The sequence below is a fragment of the Amphibalanus amphitrite genome, unplaced genomic scaffold, assembly GCF_019059575.1.
Source record: "Amphibalanus amphitrite isolate SeventyFive unplaced genomic scaffold, NRLGWU_Aamphi_draft 002754F_arrow, whole genome shotgun sequence".
NCBI classification, from domain to species: domain Eukaryota; kingdom Metazoa; phylum Arthropoda; class Thecostraca; order Balanomorpha; family Balanidae; genus Amphibalanus; species Amphibalanus amphitrite.
Genome location: NW_024884124.1, coordinates 1,969 through 21,188, shown reverse-complemented (window position 1 = coordinate 21,188; position 19,220 = coordinate 1,969). Strand labels below are relative to the sequence as shown.

General features: G+C 47.3%; 1 protein-coding gene across 1 annotated transcript; it reads right to left on the bottom strand.

Moving 5' to 3' along the window:
• Nucleotides 1–948: 948 nt before the first annotated feature.
• Nucleotides 949–18,794, bottom strand: LOC122377341 (serine/threonine-protein phosphatase 2B catalytic subunit 3-like). Its single transcript, XM_043357274.1, has 9 exons — nucleotides 18,644–18,794; nucleotides 18,048–18,125; nucleotides 17,282–17,375; nucleotides 15,379–15,505; nucleotides 14,815–14,895; nucleotides 13,774–13,836; nucleotides 3,483–3,567; nucleotides 2,720–2,989; nucleotides 949–2,276 (listed from the first exon to the last, which is right to left on the bottom strand). Exons 1-8 carry the CDS (start codon nucleotides 18,745–18,747, stop codon nucleotides 2,740–2,742), a joined length of 882 nt encoding a protein of 293 aa, XP_043213209.1. The 5' UTR covers nucleotides 18,748–18,794; the 3' UTR covers nucleotides 949–2,276; nucleotides 2,720–2,739.
• Nucleotides 18,795–19,220: the final 426 nt, after the last annotated feature.

The window sequence follows — 19,220 nt, the reverse complement described above, 5'->3', positions numbered from 1 at the left end:
GAGAGCGAGAGAGAAGAGAGAAGAGAGAGGAGAGAGAGAGAGAGAGAGGAGAGAGAGAGGAGAGAGAGAGAGAGAGAGAGAGAGAGAGAGAGAGGAGAGAGAGAAGAGAGGAGAGAAGATAGAGAGGAGAAGAGAAGGAGAGAGAGAGAGAAGATATAGGCAGATCCCAATTTGAATTCTGATTCCCAGCTTTCCCACTGAGGATGGTCGACAGCGCTCGACGACAGGTTTTTGACCCGAGGCCAATTTGGGAAGCAGAAAAATCGTAGGGTGCGTTTTTATCCGAAAGTCGCCGACTATAATAGTTTCACCAGCCACACGAAAAAAGACTTCCACTGCCGGGACACTGTCTTTAGAAAAAATATTATGAAAAAAAACTTAAAACCACGCACACTGACACAGACGGTGATTTTTCTGTTGGTAAAACTGGCTTCAACACAGTAACCAGTAACCACCTACCTTTTGATTATCTGACGCCAGTATTTCTGCAGTGGTGAAGCGTAGTTGATTTCCAACAAACTACAGTTCGTTACATTGCACTATTTTCACCACTTTCACCCCTTTTTACCACTTTCACACACCACGTGAAAACGCACCCACAAAGCAACACGTGTAATTCCGCGTACACTACGTTCCACGGCGTCAGTTGAGATTACTCTAGAACTTGGCAGGTTGCCAGCGAGTCTTCGCCCGGGGCTGGGGTTCGACATGGGCCAGCGGTCGGGCCTGTGTCATAAATGTCCGCTACCTAACGCCTATATCATAGACGAAATTTCTACGCCACAGGTGGATAAGAAGATGTTAGTGCATTGTCTGTATTCAAATAGCGTTTCAGTGTTTTTTTTTCATTTATGCTTGCCGAATGCTATGTATGACTACGAGTACGCTGACCTCCAAAGTGTTTTTACCGGAAATGCTGTAATTAGCATTCATACCACAAAAACCTTCAACCATCCGGTCTTTATTGAAACCTGTAATATTGAAACAACAACATTTATAATATGGAATTGAACAAAAAGCGAATTCTAGCCGCAATTGGCAAAGCCACCACTGTGACGCGGAGGCAGCCGCTGCCAAGTCGCTAGATCCTGGGAATTTCGCGCGAAAATGAGCGGCCTCGCAAGGATACCCGCCAAAGTCGCCAGATCTGGGGAGTTTCGCGCGAAAAATCAGCGGGAACATTGAGGCGTTTCGCAAACTGGCGTCACCAGCGGTTGCGCGCGCGCGCGCGTTGTTACAATGTCACCAACAGTACCAACTGTGAAAATGGCCTCGGCACTTGCACCCCGCGGCGTAAATAATATTGCGACAAATCATACTACCAGACCGCGGCCGGCCGGCACTGGCGACGCGCCGAAAAATCAAACGGCTGCGCGCGCCAACGTCAGCGCGCATGCGCGGCCGATCAACAACGCACACGATACGCGGGGTTACCCTCAACGGGTCACCGGTAGATAGATCGAAAGAGAGAGAGAGAGTGAGAGAGAGAGAGAGCGAGACAGAGCGAGATACAGAGAATCTGGGCGGTTGATTGTATTATGTACAGAGTGGCTGGCGGCGCCCTGCCTGAGAAGCTGTCTCGCCTGGCGGAGCCAGCGCCGCCCGGCGGGCGACACGCGTAGTAAAACTTCGCTAGCCGCTCACGAGATGGCAGCAGCAGCAGCGGTAGCGACCGGCAGAAGGTAATAATATACAGGTACGCACATACAGCTCACTATAATATACGTATGTATCACCCAATCAAATTAACGATAGAAACGGTGGCGCTCGCGCCGGCGCATCCAGTAATTACAAACTTCACAATCACACGCGAGATGGCACTGGCATCGGCGCCGGCCGCCCGGTACCACCAATACGAATCGCAGAGAGATAGAGAGAGAGGCGAGATTTCTACATTGATAACTCGAGCCCTCCACACCCAGCGCACCACCACATGGAGAACATCGTGTTCGCCACTCGTCGACCATCTCTCACTCACACTCGCGCATTTTCACGAATCTGTTAACGACCAAGCACATCACTGAATGTGAATGTAAGGACCGCGCAACACTGAAAAGGCAGGCGGGCTCAGGGGGACCGGGGGGAGGGGGGAGCACACTGCTAGATCCGGCTGGCTGGTCAGGGGAGTGGGGGAGTGGGGAGGGGACGGGGGAGGGCGGGACGGGAGCTTGTCCGCTCCGGGGCTCACTGGGCCGACCGGAGTGACACCTGGTGGCCGCGCGCCAAACCGAGGTGAGTGCAGTCGCCGCCAGGGCGGCGCCACGTGTCACAACTCACTGAAACGGGAGACGGCGGCTGTCAGGACAGATCCTCGGGAGTATTCATGTCAAATTACGGTTGATAAGTAACTCTGATCAACACAGTCGATGTCCCACTATTTGACAAGCAATACAGCGATAACACCTACAGAAAATAACAAGCACTTACTCTTCCAGAGATTCCCAAAGCAAATCTTTGACGCCTGTATCTCTGAATGCTAAGTGCTCACTTGTTCGTGTCTACCCGACACCTCAGAACAATATAACTTCTCTACCCCTACCACTGCAAGACCACTCCGACCCGGACCCACCCACTCCCCTTCAATCATAAAGTCGGCAGTGCCCCCCCCCCCCTTAATTGAAGGTGTTCCGCCGCTACTGCCTTCAATATCTTCCTCCCTTCCTGCGTCTCACATCGCCACACCACATCCCATCCCTCCCCCACCCTCCCCCCGTCCTACCTTCGCGGGTGGCGCGTCATTCACGAGTGGTTGTTGGCGGGCGCCGTCTCCCTGCCTGCCGGCGACTGCGGGCTGGCGTCCCGACGAGGCGGCATCCTCTCGTTCATCGCGTCCAGACCCTTAGCCTCCTCGAAGGAGGCGATCTTGTGGTTGGGTGAGAAGCCTTGTAGGGCGCTGCGGAGGGTGACTTTTCCTCCGGAGAGAGCGCCCAGAGGCAGGGCGCCGGTCGGCGTGAGGCCCTTCAGCTGGAGCACCGACTCGTTCTCCTCTCTGAGGGGGGGGGGAGAGGGAGGGAGGTCAGCAGGAAAATGAAGGACAGAAGCGCTAGGGTGTGAGGGAGAAGGGCAGTAAAGGCCATAGTGTCACATCGACAGCAGTGGAAAACGCCAATGGTGGACGATATTTATAGGACTGTTCAACATTACATTATGCTAAGCCCATTAACAACAACAAAAAGATACAGGATATGCTCCGTAGAGCTTGTTATAAAAGTATGTATTATATTGTCAATAATCATAAGTCGTATACATTTTTAAAATTGGTATATGAAAAGTAACGTAAAACATATTATGCAGCTACTGTCTTCCCCAATACATGCAAAAAATAGAAAATATTCAACCACTTCAGTTTCTACAAAGCCAAGCAAAAGTAATTTCCTTCCAAAAAATCACTAGATTTATAACAATACGAATTACACCACAACTCAAAGCGATCGTAAATAGCCGTAGATACTGCGCTCCAGCGTTTATGGCGCGGGCCTGACCTGAGCACGGAGAAGACGCGCGCCATTTTGCCGATGGCGCGAATCTTGTTGCGGATCACCTCCTTTCTCAGTGCGGCTGCTCGCTCTGGAGGCCAGAGCACGAGTTAGCCGGCGCGACGGGCAACGGGGGAAACACAGGGTAACGCAGGGAAACACGGGGTAACGCAGGGAAACACGGGGTAACGCAGGGAAACACGGGGTAACGCAGGGAAACACGGGGTAACACGGGGAGGGACAGGGGAATACAGGGATAGAGGAGTACAGGCCCGAGCACGGTAAGCCGGCGTGACGGACAACGGGGGGAAACACGGGGTAACGCAGGGAAACACAGGGAAACACGGGGAGAGACAGGGAAGAAAGAGGCAATACAGGGGACACAGGACAATAGGCCGGAGCAGGAGCTAGCCGGCGTGACGGACAACGGGGGGAAACACGGGGTAACGCAGGGAAACACAGGGAAACACGGGGAGGGACAGGGGAATACAGGGACAGAGGAGTAGAGGCCAGAGCAAGAGTTAGCCGGCGTGACGGATAACGGGTAAACACGGGGTAACATGGGGAAACACGGAGGGAGAAATTGGGATATAAGGAGGAAACGTGGGAAACCCTGAGAAAAGACAGAGCAAGAGTAAGCCGGTGCGAGGAACTTCGGGGGAAAAGGGAAACACCGAAAACATGGATTTAATACGGGAAACATGAGCATTTAGGAAGAACATGGAAACAGAGAGGAAATATGTTACCACAAAAATTAGGCATATTATACGTGATAAGACAAACACACGGTAGCCACTGCCAGCATGAAGGAAACAAGGGAGACAAAGAATTCAAATGTAAGCCACAGCACAAAGTTGTCAACGTGGGGAATCCGGCACAGCGGTAACCACTACCCACTGAATATGAGAATAGGATTTACGGTGGCATTGACTGGGCGGTCGCTTACGACCAGAAAATGAGTAGTTCTATGTGATGAATACGAAAACCATGGTCGAGGAAAGGATACAGGGCAAAGTGGCAGGGGCGTCGCCACGGATTTTTGAGTGGGGGGTCGGGTTTCTAGTCTTCACCCGATGGGTAGGGGTGTTTTTTTTTTGCCACACTTCCCAGTTTTGTGCGTGCGTATGTATGTGTGCGCGTGTAACAAATCGGCGCGCAGCGCCGCGAAATTTGGTATAACCTATTAGGTAGGTATACCTACCTACATCACTTGCATAAAAATTATCACTGGTCACTTAAGGTCAGGTCGCCATGTCAAGTTCAGTTATACGGTATACCTCTATCAAACTTTCTCCTCTCGCCATTCTTGTAGCTTTTCTCCCATAACTTCGAAATTTGGTACACTGTATACCTAATGTAAGGGGTTATAGGTACGTGTCAGCAATTCATGATTCTGAGGATTTACATCGATCATGGAGGCAGGTCAAATACGTGACCTCATCATTAGAAAATAATGAGAAATTAGAAAAAGCACGAATGCCTCCTGCTTTGAAAAAGTTCGTCAGAAACGCAAAATATCTTTGGGGCCATGACAAATCAGCTCATCATTGCCAGGGACAGGATGCAACTTATGGCGAGTGATGACTCGAAAGGTCATTAGTGGAAATGTCCATCGATGGCCACCAGCATTTTTTTTTTCTACAACTTTTGACGAAGACGCGGTAGAGCGATGACAGCACCTGGAAAGTGTTCACTGTTCAGCTCAACAACACGGATCCATTCATATGCAGCAGGAGGTCCTTTTTCGATCAGGACATAACGTTGACCTGAGGTCGTTTTAACGTTAATTCTGAATGGTCAAATTTTAACTCATGTGACGCGTCTCAAAGAGATAAACACGGTGGAGACAAGACAACATATGTAAATACCATACAAATTCACGGAATCTTAAGTTATTGCAAAGCAAGTGTTTCGGCAGAATCTGTCCAGTTAGCTGTTAGCCTTCTATGGGCAAAACATAGACCTGAGTTGAAATCTGACGCGAAGCTAGCGAAAGAGCGTTGAAAAAGCTATCGAATATGCTTTCTGCTTCACTGTAGCCCTTCTATTGGTGGGTTCCCAGTCGCTAACGTATAACGTATACTAAAGTAACGCTGAGGTATGCTTTCGACCCCTGATCGATCTAGAGGTTTGCGGAAAAAAAAGAGCATGCTGCCCGTGACGAGAGAAAGCCAATGATACCCATTACAAGGTTTCGGGTCATCTCAGGACTCAGGTCATCGCCAATAAGTAGGGAAACTCGGGAATAGAACTTTGTGAATGTAAGTTGTGATGGTTTTTCGAGGCTCTGATTACGAATGTTATCTTAGTTTTGAACGAAGATGATGACTCCATGCATTTGGGGTAGATCAGGTCAGGTCAGATCGACCGGTCGATAGATCGACCGACCGACTATTATAATAGTGGATGACCACCACCGATTGCTTCCTAACATGTTATATGTATAAGCAACACAACTACTTCTCAAATGTTCAGATGGGCGCCAAGTTCAAAATCAACTCCAAAAACTATCCTATACCTAAATTAAAAGCATGTTATAAAAAAGTGAACCGAGGTCATCTTTATTTGAATCAGGGACATCGATTTATTTTTAAGTAGGTGATTAACTCGAGCGCACCGGAAGTTTCGTTGCAATCGGCTCCTTTTTGCGCGACTTCTTTGCAAAAGCCCGAGAGGGTTTCATCTGACTCCCTTTCCCCTACATGTGCACTGGACAGCTAGTTGTGACGGTAGCCATGGGGCTGAGGCTAGTTTGTAGTTTTGTAGTTAGGTACTGATCCGACGAATCGACTGCGACCATTTTTTTAAACGATCAGACGAACGCTCGGGGCAGTTTTGGCGCGTCCAATCCTTTGAGAGATAAAAAGGTACTATTATAGAATGGTGGCTACTTAAAAGTATTGTTGTGCTGGTGTTCCCCGCCCACAGCTAATTGACCTTTAGGTAATTGGCTAATTGGCTTTAGGGAGCTCTTGAAGCGATTCTGAATCTGATGTATTTGTTGGTGTTGCTGACGCCTGCTTCACTGACATAAAAGCTAAAAAAGCACACTCAGCATCGCAAAAAGTGGGGGGGGTCGACACCCCCAGTTTTCAAGAGTGGGGGGGTCACGACCCCCCCGACCCCCCCGTCGGCGACGCCCCTGCAAAGTGGCAATGAGCAGGGCTCAACAATGACTGGGGGAAGGGATAAACAATGTGTTTGGCCATACATCGAGGTGGGACTACAAATCTAGAGGTAACTCAAAATTAACTGTAAGAAATACAATCTACTATTATAAATCTTAAAAAGTCCGCCGCCCACGCCGCCGTCGGGGTTACTCCCAAAAAGGCTTATTGAGGCGCCGTCAATTGACGCACGAGGGTGAAATTTTCACGACTCGTGGGTCACGTAATAAAACAGGTCGTATTAAATTTTGGGCACGATGCGGCCGGGGGTGCGCCCGTGGCGCGTGCTCATGTGCGCCATAGGGTTAGCATTAGAATCGGCAAAAACAGGCCATTGCTCGGGAACGGTGAGGGCTACGGGGGTGAACTTTTCACGCCAAGTCGAGCGCGTGCACTCATTTGTCGTATTAAATTTTCGACGGTGTGGGTTCAGCGGTGTGCACGTGGTGGGGCCGCGACCGGCGCCGAGCAGAGGGCACGTGCTTTAGGCTCAGTTGTTCGCTTAAAAACTGAGTCAAAAGCATCGGAGCCGGCAGGTCATTGACCTTTGACAACGAAGGCCGACACAAGGCACCGCTCGCCAAGGGGATTCGCCAGTAAATACAATTAATTTGTTTTTGAGATATCTCAGCCGTTTCTGGGCCGATTTAGCTGAAACTTGGACTGTCGGTGGCAGTGTAGGGTAGGGTAGGGTAGGGTAGGGTAGGGCAGTGTAGGGGTAGGGGTAGGGTAGGGTAGGGGTATGGTAGGGTATGGTAGGTTAGGGTAGTGAAGGGGTAGGGGTAGGGGTAGGGGTAGGAGTAGGGGTATGGTAGGGTAGGGCAGGGTAGGGTAGGGTAGGGGTAGGGTAGGTTAGGGTAGTGTAGGGGTAGGGTAGGGTAGGTTAGTGTATAGGAGTAGGGTAGGGTAGGGTAGGGTAAGGTAGGGTAGTGTTGGGGTAGGGTAGGGTAGGGTAGGGTAGTAGGGTAGGGTATGGTAGGGTAGGGTAGTAGGGTAGGGTAGGATAAGGTAGGGTAGGGTAGGGTAGGGTAGGGTAGTAGGATAGGGTAGGGTAGGGTAGTGTAGGGTAGGGTAGGGTAGGATAGGATAGGGTAGGGGTAGGGTTGAGTTCAAAAAGGGCCCAACATACAAAACACTTGAACACCCCGCAACTATCACCATCCCTTACAGTTCAATTAAAAACAGCTACCCAAATCTACCCAAATAATACAGCTAAAAATACAAGTCAATCACCCAAAACTGATGCACCCGTAACATAACATAAATCAAAACATACAGTTATCGCGTAAATCTGTACCTCTAGTAATTTTTAAATGTCGAGGAGAGGTCATTTTTTCATATATTTTCTCTCTCTAATATTCATAATGTTCCTCGCAAGAGCGCTCCAAAGAATAAGTTAGTCCAAATACTATTTGAGGAGGGTGCGTCTGTCCGTTACCGAGGTCCCGACTTGGTGGTGCTTTGCGTGGACTACAGGCCAGACCGTTGCACCTAGCCCGGTGAAATTTGCACAACTCATAGATCAAGGATGCGTGACGTGCGTTTGAGGGGTCTGGGCTCGATCGGATTGGTAGGGAGCGCGTGGCGCGTGCTCAAAAAGTGCAAATTTGCGTCATAGACTTTACATGTATAAATTGGCGTGCGAAATCGGGCGAAAACGGCTAATTTTGGCCGACACGGGTCCGGTCCCCGTGCAATATCTTGGTGACCAGGGGTCCGACCGGCACGGGGAAAACAGCATCGTGTAGATAATTGAATGGGCAATGGAATCGTGTGCGATACAGAGGATAGTACGCGCCACGTGCACCGGGGAGGGCACTTTTGTTGAAAAATTGCGGTTTTGGGCGGATTTTGGAATTGATTTTATTTTTAGGTGACCGTTAAACAGGGCGAGTTGGAACAACGCCTGTTGGCAAGAGAAATGTACCGCCTATCATATAAAAATTGTGAAAAGCTGATTGATCCAAATCAAGGTGGTACAAATCACGGGAGAAAATGGCGTTTGTCAATTTTGTGCCACTTTGTTCCTCAAAATGGTTTTGCTCCATGATCTGATACATCTGGCAAATAAAAATGGCACCGTTGGAAAGAGCATTCAATTCTGTCCAAGGTTCAGTCTTCATTTTTGCATGATGAGCAACAGTATTCTTAAAAATGTAAATGTTCCAAACCATTGCATCGTCATTTTAAGCGAAATTCATCGATGGCCCTCAAAAGACTTCACGCCAGTTTTCGAATCATTCTAAAGTAGAACGCATGATAATACGACACGGGCACCTCGATGCGATGTATCTTTTTTGTTTTATTACAAAATGCTTGGCCGTCAAAGAGCAATCGAACGAAATGGATACCAACCAAATCGACACAGACCAATCCAATACCCACGGGTCAAAAACAACCCTTCTTCGCGTTGCGGAGCACGCGGGTAACCCTAGTATACATAAAAGAAGTACAAAAAGGATATCAAGATAACCAAGCACAAATAGCTCAGGATAGGTTAAAGCTACTTTACATTTGAAAATAGCAGCATGCCTATTTTACACAAATAACATGGTTTAAAAACCATACAGTTTAAAATAAATAGAAAACGTGAAATTACGGTCACGTTGGTGATGTGATGATAATGTACAAAACGAATAAGATGGATATAGTTATTAATAGAAAAAACAATGAAATATTTCATTACAACAGCTAAATAACTGAACTTTACAATGCATGGGATAATGCCAATAAAATCGTTTCGGACTCCCAGAGCCACCCAGCACCCGGCTCAAACCACAACCTTTGTACACCTTCACCATGGGACCAAATATTCACCCCATAGCAACCCTTCACACGACCACAAAGCAGGCCCCAAATACTGGTCTAAACCGGTACTACCAAGCATTGCACACACACCCAGGACATCATAATAGGACTCAGACTGTTAGTATCAGACGCACTACGCACGCATAACTGTACGCACACACACGCACACACAAAAAAACACAACCATGCGTGTTAGTCGATGCAGAGTTCATGTTCAGTTTACACCGGGTTCTTTGGTGGATCCGTTGAAAAACTGCATTCGAATAGGGTCTGCAAAAATCACATCGTTATCTAGGCTGGAGCGGGCGGCGAAATAATGCCCTACATATGCCATGTCTAAGTTGACGAGCATACCATAACCAACTCTAAGCATATACTGAAATGGAAATCTTCGGAATGTATCTTCAGGACATTGCCAAAGGCCCAAACAGGATGGATTCTTGCTGCACTTGGAGCCTAAATTCCATCATAAAGGGCAAAATGCACAAAACTACCATCAAACTACTTGCACTGGCATTCACTAATGCCCAAAATATGACGCAATACAACATGAAGAGATCTAGCAGCAAGTGACATCCGATACAGGCGAAACTACTAGTATCTCCACACCATTCCTAAAAGTTCCACAGCAGGCGAGCATTGATGAAAACAAAAGAAGACCCAACAATCTGATTTTCGCTTTGTAAATGACGAAATGAAGAGAAAATGAAGAGGCCTTGTTTCTTTAATGGTGACCGAGGGGCGCTTTGCCGAGTCACACTTCTAAACTAGCGACACTGTCGAGCCGAGTGGGTTCATTGCAGATAATTAATTTACCAGAAATTTTGTTATCGAAACATTAAAAAATCAAAGCGTGACACTCATTTGGCCTTCCGATTTTTTATCTATCAACAGGGACGTCCGAAGCATTTCAAGCAAAATGATGAAGATTGTGTGGCATAATTTTGAAGAATAAGTGCCGGATGTATCTGGAAACTACAAACCTTTTCAGCACACATCTTCAGAATCTGATAGAGCCAGCACCTGATTTACCTTCTTGAAAAATACAAGTCCTAAGATTACGAGATCCTTCAATAAAATCCCACTATGATGCAACCCTAACGCCATTTCTAAGCGCTATTATTTACAACCATGCATAGTTCCAGGCTAACTTCATGCGTTGTGTATGTGTATGCGTGTGCGCAAGTACGGTCGCTGTTTAATGATGCATGTTGCCACTGATGCTACATTGACGTGGCACTGACGTGAAGCTGACGTCGCTCAGTGAATTCAGTGCAGTGTTCGGTATCCAGTGCCATCCTTCGTGACCACATTATTAACCTTTAGTTTCACTTAACTACAATGCCTCAACCTCTAAGCATACGGGCGACTAGGTAACTATGGCAACCACTCTACACTAGCTATGTCTAGGGTTTCTACAAACTATCACCAAAAACCCTTTCCGCACACCAAAAACACGCACAGGACGAAAACCATCCGCGCAGAAAACTTTCACCGAAGCGGACAGACCCCACCACCATCTTGCCCGACAGTCTGTTCTGCGGACTGCGCGGATCCTGCTAGCGCTAACCACTAACAGAACAAGCAAACTTCACGCCCGTGCTCGCGCGCTGGTCGTGACACGATCGCCACACTTGCCTGGATCTGTAAGTTTTCACAACGGAAGAGCGAGTGATTGCGGAGACACAGCGCAACGCAAGCCGAGGTATGAAAAAGGCAGAGGCGGCGTCAATGGGGAGAGGGGGAGAGAGGGAGAGAGAGAGGGGGGAACCTGCCGTACTATTGTGATGAAGTGATGTTTTTACTTCCAAACAGGTAATGCAAACAGCAATTGTTATAGAGAGCTATCGAGAATGTGTGCTATACTGACATTATTTGATTTTAATCGGCATATCTAAAACCAGTATAACGCCTTTTGGGGCGATTAACGGAGCGAGCGAGAGGGTGAGCCTTGCACGTGCGAAATTTCGAGGGGGTACCTCCAGCTGACTTTTGCACGGCACCCTACTAACCGGTCTCTAGCGATATGCCAAATTTGAGCACAATCGGTCCAGCCGTTCTCGAGATCTGGAAGCGGCACCCTGCACGTGCGCACGTGCATAATGGGTCCCAACTGACTTTTGCACGGCACCCTACTAACCGGTCCTTAGCCATGTACCAAATTTGAGCGTCATCGGTCCAGCCGTTCTCGAGATCTGGAATCGACCCCTCCACGTGCGCACGTGCAGCAGCACCCCAACTCTGGCACATGGATATGCATTGCCTAGTGAGTGCCTACCTACATGCCAACTTTCAGCGCAATCGGCCCAGTAGTTACCGAGATATTGCAACAATTACAAAAGTGACACCTCTTCGTTTTGCACGTGGCACGTGCATAATGGGTCACCCACATGCATCGGGAATAGTCCAGTACTTGGTAGAAGGAATGAAGCTACCCTACAAAAATTACCGCGTGTAAATCGGTCAAGTGGTTGCTGAGATATAAGCCTCGCAAAAGCGTCCGCACGGCCGGCCGGCCGCTCATACTCAGAAATTTCCGTTAATCTAAGGAAAGACTACGCTCGCTTCGCTCGCTCCGTAATCAAGAATTTTACCACAATATGGTACGGCAGGTTTGCTAAGTCATAAATTCGTCATGAGACTTTTTCGTCAAGTTGGGGGGGGGGGGGGGGTTCACAGGGGCCTGAAAAGCAGCAGAGTACAGGATATAGTGAAAGCGTTACAATACATCGGCGGCTTAAATGATGAATTGGATACTTTAAACAAAAGTGCAAGCAAAGCTGAATGTAGGTGCTTTCTAAAAGAGGCGATTATCATGAAAAGCACAGTGTTTTACAAGCTAAAATGATGAAGAAATGCTTTAAGCTATATACAGTTAGCAGTTGTGTCATTTTAATAGAGATAATAGCTTATTTCAACTTCACTTTTCAGAGCAAATGCCTAAAATAATAATCCTCAAAATCTAAAAATTAGCTCTTGTCAGTTTCAAACACGCACATAATTAATAGCAAGCCTAGTATTTGCAATGCAAGCGATTTTCTTATTCAGCACTTGTTTCGGGATAGTATGTGCAGACGCAATAGCTATTTTCATCTGAGCCTAGCGTTAGGAATGCAATAATCACAAAAGCATATCACTTGTCAACTAAGTCGCCTGGACTGACACACAGGGGCACATAGAGGTCACACAGGGGTCACAATGATTGGGCAAGTCTCAATCACAAGGCCACGTAGCCACACTGTCTGCATTGATCAATGTATACACAAGGGACAATAGTTATTAAAGGGACACTCCCACCTTAACATTAGTTTTGAGTTGAGATAGCCAAATTGGTGGCCATGGCCTGCAAATACCGGTTTGGGCACTCACAACATCGACAAATGCTTGAATTCGGAGATATGGAATTTCAAACTTGCAGTTTTCGGATTCTAAGGGGCTAGTGCATTGGTATGCCCCCTTAGAATTTGTGACGTCAGCGGAGATCTAACGATTTTTAAATCTTTTACTAAAACGTTTGGTAGCACGCGGTGGTATATGCTGCTTTGCGCGCAACAAATGCCGCACTTTCAAATAAAGTCGCTAGGAACAGCGGAGATCCCAAAAAGTAAACAAAAGTAAAAGTCTAATATCTTGAAAACCGGTGAATATTTTTCGATGAAATTTGGTAGATATTCGTTTTCGCCCTTTCTGAACCAAGCGACATCACTTTCGTGCCAATTCATTAACTTTTTTGAAGGTGGGAGGGTCCCTTTAACCAAAAAAACACACTAGGAACTCTAGTAAACATAAACAGCCAATAACCTGTCGGGGATTCTAGTCAACAGCCAATCACACCTCACTACACACACTTGTTAGCCAGTCAGACGCAGGGGATCCTTGTCAATAGCCATTGCCAATCACACTCCACCACACAGCTGTTAGCCAATCAGAAGCCAGCTATCACTCTCACAGCCAATTACAGGCCGTTTTGGATGAGTCTACCGACCAATCAAACACTTTGGCCTGTCCTGTCAGCCAATTAAATACCACTCCCTCCTCTGACTACCAATCACAGGTCAGGAGAAATTCTCTCTGACCAATCAAAAGCCACCAGCTATCCACTCAACCAATCACAATCACAGGGGGCGGAGTCTGTCCTGTGAGATAACTGCAGGTTGTTTGAAATAGACAAGCACTATTCATTAGAATTGTGTTTTTCTATTGAATAGCAACACACTGCAAAAGCACGGTCTCTAGACCGCCGATAACTTCACACAGCCGGGTGAGCTTTCACACGGGTGAGGGTCACTTCACTTCACACACACACTTCACACAACACTCACCCTGGTCAGCGGGCACCTCTGTCCCGGAGAGACTGGCTACAAGTCGCTCCGCGTATAATTTGTCTACACAAACACATAGGTATGGACAATGTTCACAAGTGCGACAGTGCTTATCCGACAAATAGCTCGTGCGGGGGTGAATCTCAAACGCAAGTGCGAATTTCGCCTTGTGCGAAATTGTGTGACTTAGAAAAGACATGGATTAGACCATAGACTGTTTTGGACGGTTTGACTATATGCTTAATGACGAGAAGCGATGGGTGAGACATACAGACGCTTGGTTTTATAGATTGACACTGGTGCATACATAGGGAAAACTAACCTAAACAAAACACAACAGATTAGCGTTAAGGCAGACCACAGACTCATGAGACAAAATCCATCGTTTGAAATGGAAAAGCAGCTGAACATATAGAACTGATAAAATACGAATTTCCAGCCGTTTTCCCAGTTAAACCTTTCTTTCTTTCACAACAAATAATACTTCAACCGTCCATCCAAACTAGTTCACTTTCTTTTAATGTCCGAGCAGCTTGATCCATCTGAGTCTAAATGCTGGACAGATTGAGAGTTGCATAAATGGGAGCATCAGCAATAAAATACCATACAAATCATCACAAAGTCTTTCACTATTTTCACAAATAAGCCTTTCAAACCCGATTATATCTTCTTCGCAGACTCAAATATCAAAGGGCAGCCGAAACCAGGCTAGGGTGAAACCAAAATCAACCATATCCAGACGATATGTGAAATGGAAAGATGATCATTTGCCCCGAGGCCTATGAAGCAGAGTAAGGATTTTACATTCATTATCCAAATAAAATCCAAATAAAAGCCCAAATAAAAATAGAGGAATGAGAGAAATGAGAAAACGAGCGAGAAAGAAAAACAGTGAAAGAAAGAGAAAGGATCATAAACAAAAGAAACAGAGACAGAAAGAGACATCGGGATAGAGAATGAGCGACAGAGACAGAGACAGAGAGAGGGACAGACATAGAGAGTGAGACAGAGATAGAGACAGAGACAGAGAGAGGGACGCACCGTCCTCGAAGGTCTCTTCGCCATCAGTCATCAGCTCGTCATCTGAACAGATGTTCAGCAGGTTGACCAGCATCTCCGTTACTGCAGGCACCAGAGGTCACTGGTCAGGTCATGAAAGGTCAGCCGGGGACCGTTTGGGTCATGGAGGATCACGAAAGGGTAGGTTAGGTTGAAGGGGTCGAGTTACGAGTAGTCAGGTTAATGATCGTATGATCATCAACCCGTTCATATTAACTGCTCGGGTACCTACTACCACCTTACGCTATTCGAGTAGATCTGTAGGTGAGTTGATATGAATTGGGATGCATTTCTTGAATGCGGTGCGGGATAATAAGCTACACTAAACCATCAGCACTGCTAACAGTTGTGCTTCATTTGAATGAAGAAGACGATACACTTTAAATGTGCCTTTTGGATCCCTAAATGAGGCGATTGAAGAACACATCATCAATATGTTACATTTGACAGATTGGGAAGCTAAATCCATTAGAGGGCGCACCAATCATACTGCTCTACCACGGACTTTTCCGCTAAAACAGGGACAAATTCCGAAATAAGACTTACCTTTTTCGCCGACGAACGGCAGTGACCACGTGAACACATCCATGAAGTTGGGCAGCCAGTACGGATGTGGCGAGCAGTTGAACTGGCGAATGTTCATCACATTGTTCTCGTACTTTAACACCGCCGCCTGGTGGCAGACAGACAAAGTGTTAGTTGATGTAGCTGTCAATAGATGGCGGGGTCATCACCGATGCCGTACGATCGCAACGCCATCGATTCTGCGATGCTAATTCGCTGGTGTTGGGGAGGGGCGGAGGAGGGGAGACGGCTAAGGGGAAGGGAGGGGAGGGAGGCTCCCCATAAGATCACGACCACTATGCGGGCGTGGTAAATGGCATAGACTTGCCGAGTGGCAAATGGCAGACCCGTCGACCGGCTGTGGCAAGCCTCTGACCGGCCGCACATTGTTAGCTGCAATGTGGCCAGTAGCTACGCGGCTAGAAAGCAGTCGTTACACCTCGTGAACGACAGGTGCGTGCACCTTTTACTTTCCACTTTTAACTTCCCGTAGCCGGTCCCGTATCAGTTGGTAGAGCGTTGGACTCCGCGTGGTGAGAGCACGCGTTCCCGGTTATGACAGTCCGGGTTCGAAGCGCGACGGGCGCTTGACATTTATGGGCCTCCTGACAGGTATGGTTGCGGTTGGTGGCAGGCCGTAGCCAGGCGAAGTCAGTGAGGGGACCGGCCGTGTGCGGGTATGTGCGCACGTTAAACTTTGGACTCTAAAATCTGCCATAGAACCGGAATTGCGCGATCGGAGGGTAGAGGGTAGGGTCACCGCAACAAGCTTCGCTTAGCGGTGGCTCTGTCCTTGTGAATCCTTCCTATCAAAAGGTTCGGACTAAATTTATAAAAAAAAACTTCAAGCATCACACATTGTGCTGTGCGTATCACATATTGAATTTTCAAACGCATCACATTGTGTACCATCATCATACAATTAATTTTCCTCCCCAAGCCTCCCAATCTAACATACGTACTCACTTCACATATGAAACATAATACAAATAAAAAACTACCGTGAAACACGTCCTATGAAAAACATCCAGGCCTCCTAAAACAATACACCTCAACTGTCGCCATTTTGATGTGTAGTGAGCAAGATCTTTCGGCCTAAAGACCAATGCAGAGCTATGGGATGATAGGATAGATAGGGTGTAAATATTGGGCTGCGCGGCAACCCCCGACGGAGCGGCGCCGCAGCTAAAACCGACGGGACAGCCCGCGCTGCCACTCAAACGATCACCCGGGAGAGGATGTAGTCCAAATGGGGACCTACCCTCACTACCGGCTGTCTGCTGGGGGTGACTGCCAGCCCGGGAAGCGTGAGATGGATGCGCAAAGGTTGCTCCATAGACCTCTCTAGTCTCTATACTGAGGCCTACGGTTGGTCCAAAGGAAGGCAAGGACGAGTGTTACTTACCTTGTTGTAGCCGTCCAGGTAGTTTGGTGCCGAGAAGTATTCTGTAGTGTATCTTAGCAGCCTGATTAGCGATGGTGTATCTTACCTTGTTGTTGTAGACGTCCAGTTAGTTTGGTGCCGAGAAGATGATAAGCATTGTGCAGTGTACCTATCTTAGCAGTCTGATTACTGCTGGTGTATCTTACCTTGTTGTTGTAGACGTCCAGGTAGTTTGGTGCCGAGAAGATGATAAGCATTGTGCAGTGTACCTATCTTAGCAGTCTGATTACTGCTGGTGTATCTTACCTTGTTGTTGTAGACGTCCAGGTAGTTTGGTGCCGAGAAGATGATAAGCATTGTGCAGTGTACCTATCTTAGCAGTCTGATTACTGCTGGTGTATCTTACCTTGTTGTTGAAACGTCCAGGTAGTTCGGTGCCGAGAAGATGGTGAATATTGTATTTTGTATCTTAGCAGTCTGATTAGTGCTGTAGTATCTTACCTTGTTGTTGTAGACGTCCAGGTAGTTTGGTGCCGAGAAGATGGTGATCAGAGACGGGAAGCCGGTCGTCTGGCTCTTCCGGTACATTCGGTACCTGAGGGGCAGACACAGAGGTCAAGGTTAGAGATATCAATTGCGGAAAATCGTGATACCGATACCAAACCAAATACCAACAATACCCATGGAAAAATACCGAAACCGAACCGACTTGGGAATATGAGGGAAATACCAACTTTTACCAAATTCTCAGCCTCATCTACATTAGAGGATTCATAAAAACAACAAAATACCAAATGCGTTCGCCTTGAAATACCAAATACCAAGTTGGTATCGGTTTGGTATAGGTATACCAAAAAGTTGGTATCCGATTGACATCTCTAGTCAAGGTCAGGTCACAGGAGTATTAAAATATACGGAGGGAGTGTCGTTTGGAGACGTACTACAACGCAAAGAACCCATCAAGATGTATTATCTCATTCATTATTGCGAGTGACTTTGATCTGCAATATTTTGTTCGCAATTAAGTAGCTAGAAAGTAGGAGTAGGGCAAATAAACTGTCAAGTAGTGTCGATCATCTGAATATTAGGTTCAAAACACACTCTTTAATCAAACTCTAAAAGACACACTCTAAAAAGTCATTCAAAAATACGCAAATGGGGTCACCAAACCGTCCGGAGTCCATACAAGGATAATCGTATCCTAAACACGAGGGTAACTGGACCCTCAGTGAGAGAGTAATCGGACCCTCCGATTAGAGTAACTTACCCAGCGTCCTGTGCTTCGTGCGCCCGGATGATGGACAACAAGTTGTTCTGCTGGAGGAAGTCGCAGCACGCGGCGTAGCTGAAGAGAAAGGGGGAGACTCACAGTTAGAGTGTAACAGGACACATGCTGCCAGGAAATGCTGCCAGGGACTAGAAGTTAACGAAAATCTAAAAAAAAAAAAAACGATAGCTGCGTCGAGGGAAGTTGACATTCGCAGAATGATAGGATATGGAAAATGTTCGCTTGCTTTTCGATCATTCATATATCGTTGATCGCTTACCCAAATACCAGGGCATTGTTCAATCGTTTTCAAATAATTCTTGTTTCCGTAGGAGTAGGAACAGCCGCTTACACTAACCCCCCGCAGTAGAGTTCAGTAGAACGCCTACCTGTAGAAGCAAGAGCAACAACTCGCGGCGGTAGAATTTAGAAGATCACCTTCCTGCAGAAAGTAGGAGCAGCCGCGCACGCTGACACACAGCAGTAGCCAGAAGAAGCCAGTATAATTCCGTAGAACACCTACCTAAAGAAGTAGGAGCAGCCGCGCACACTGTTACACGGCGGTAGAAATCAGTATAATTTAGTAGAACACCTACCTGTAGAAGTAGGAGCAGCCGCGCACACTGTTGTGTGTGAAGTGCTCGGCGTTACGCTCGTTGCCGAAATCTTCCAGCGGGTCCGACCAGAGCAGGTCACACATGGGACCGAACGCCGGGGGCTCCTTGAACCGGTCCAACTGCGGGTCAGAGGTCACAGGTCAGGTCAGAGCAGAGCAGGTCAGGTCACAGGTCAGGTCAGGTCAGAGCAGGTCACACATGGGACCGAAAGCCCCTTGAACCGGTCCAGCTGAGCTGGAGGTCAGAAGTCACGGGCCAGGTCATGTTTGGTTCGGTCATGTTAGGGTAGGTCATACAAGGGTAGGTCATATAACGTCAGGTTGTATCATGACAAGAAGGTGAAAGAGTCGGGATATTGTTACACGTTACCACTCCAAAATAATCATCTCAACAACAAAATCTTGCAAGTCGAGACCCCACCGTTCGTAACAAGCAGGACACTTCTAACTGTCCTTTATCAAGCAAATCCGACGCAGAGCCTCTATGAACAAATCACTCATTTACACCTTATGGCACGCAACAGTGCTGCTCGGTAGCGGAATTATTTTATCACAGT

Coding starts and splice junctions, on each gene's coding strand:
- LOC122377341 (XM_043357274.1), bottom strand. CDS start 18,747: ATGTGTGACCTGCTCTGGTCGGACCCGCTGGAAGATTTCGGCAACGAG. Junction 13,837..14,814: donor CGAAGAGACCTTCGAGGACG/GTGCGTCCCTCT, acceptor GTGTTTGTGTAG/ACAAATTATACGCGGAGCGA. Junction 2,990..3,482: donor CGCGTCTTCTCCGTGCTCAG/GTCAGGCCCGCG, acceptor CCCCCCCCTCAG/AGAGGAGAACGAGTCGGTGC.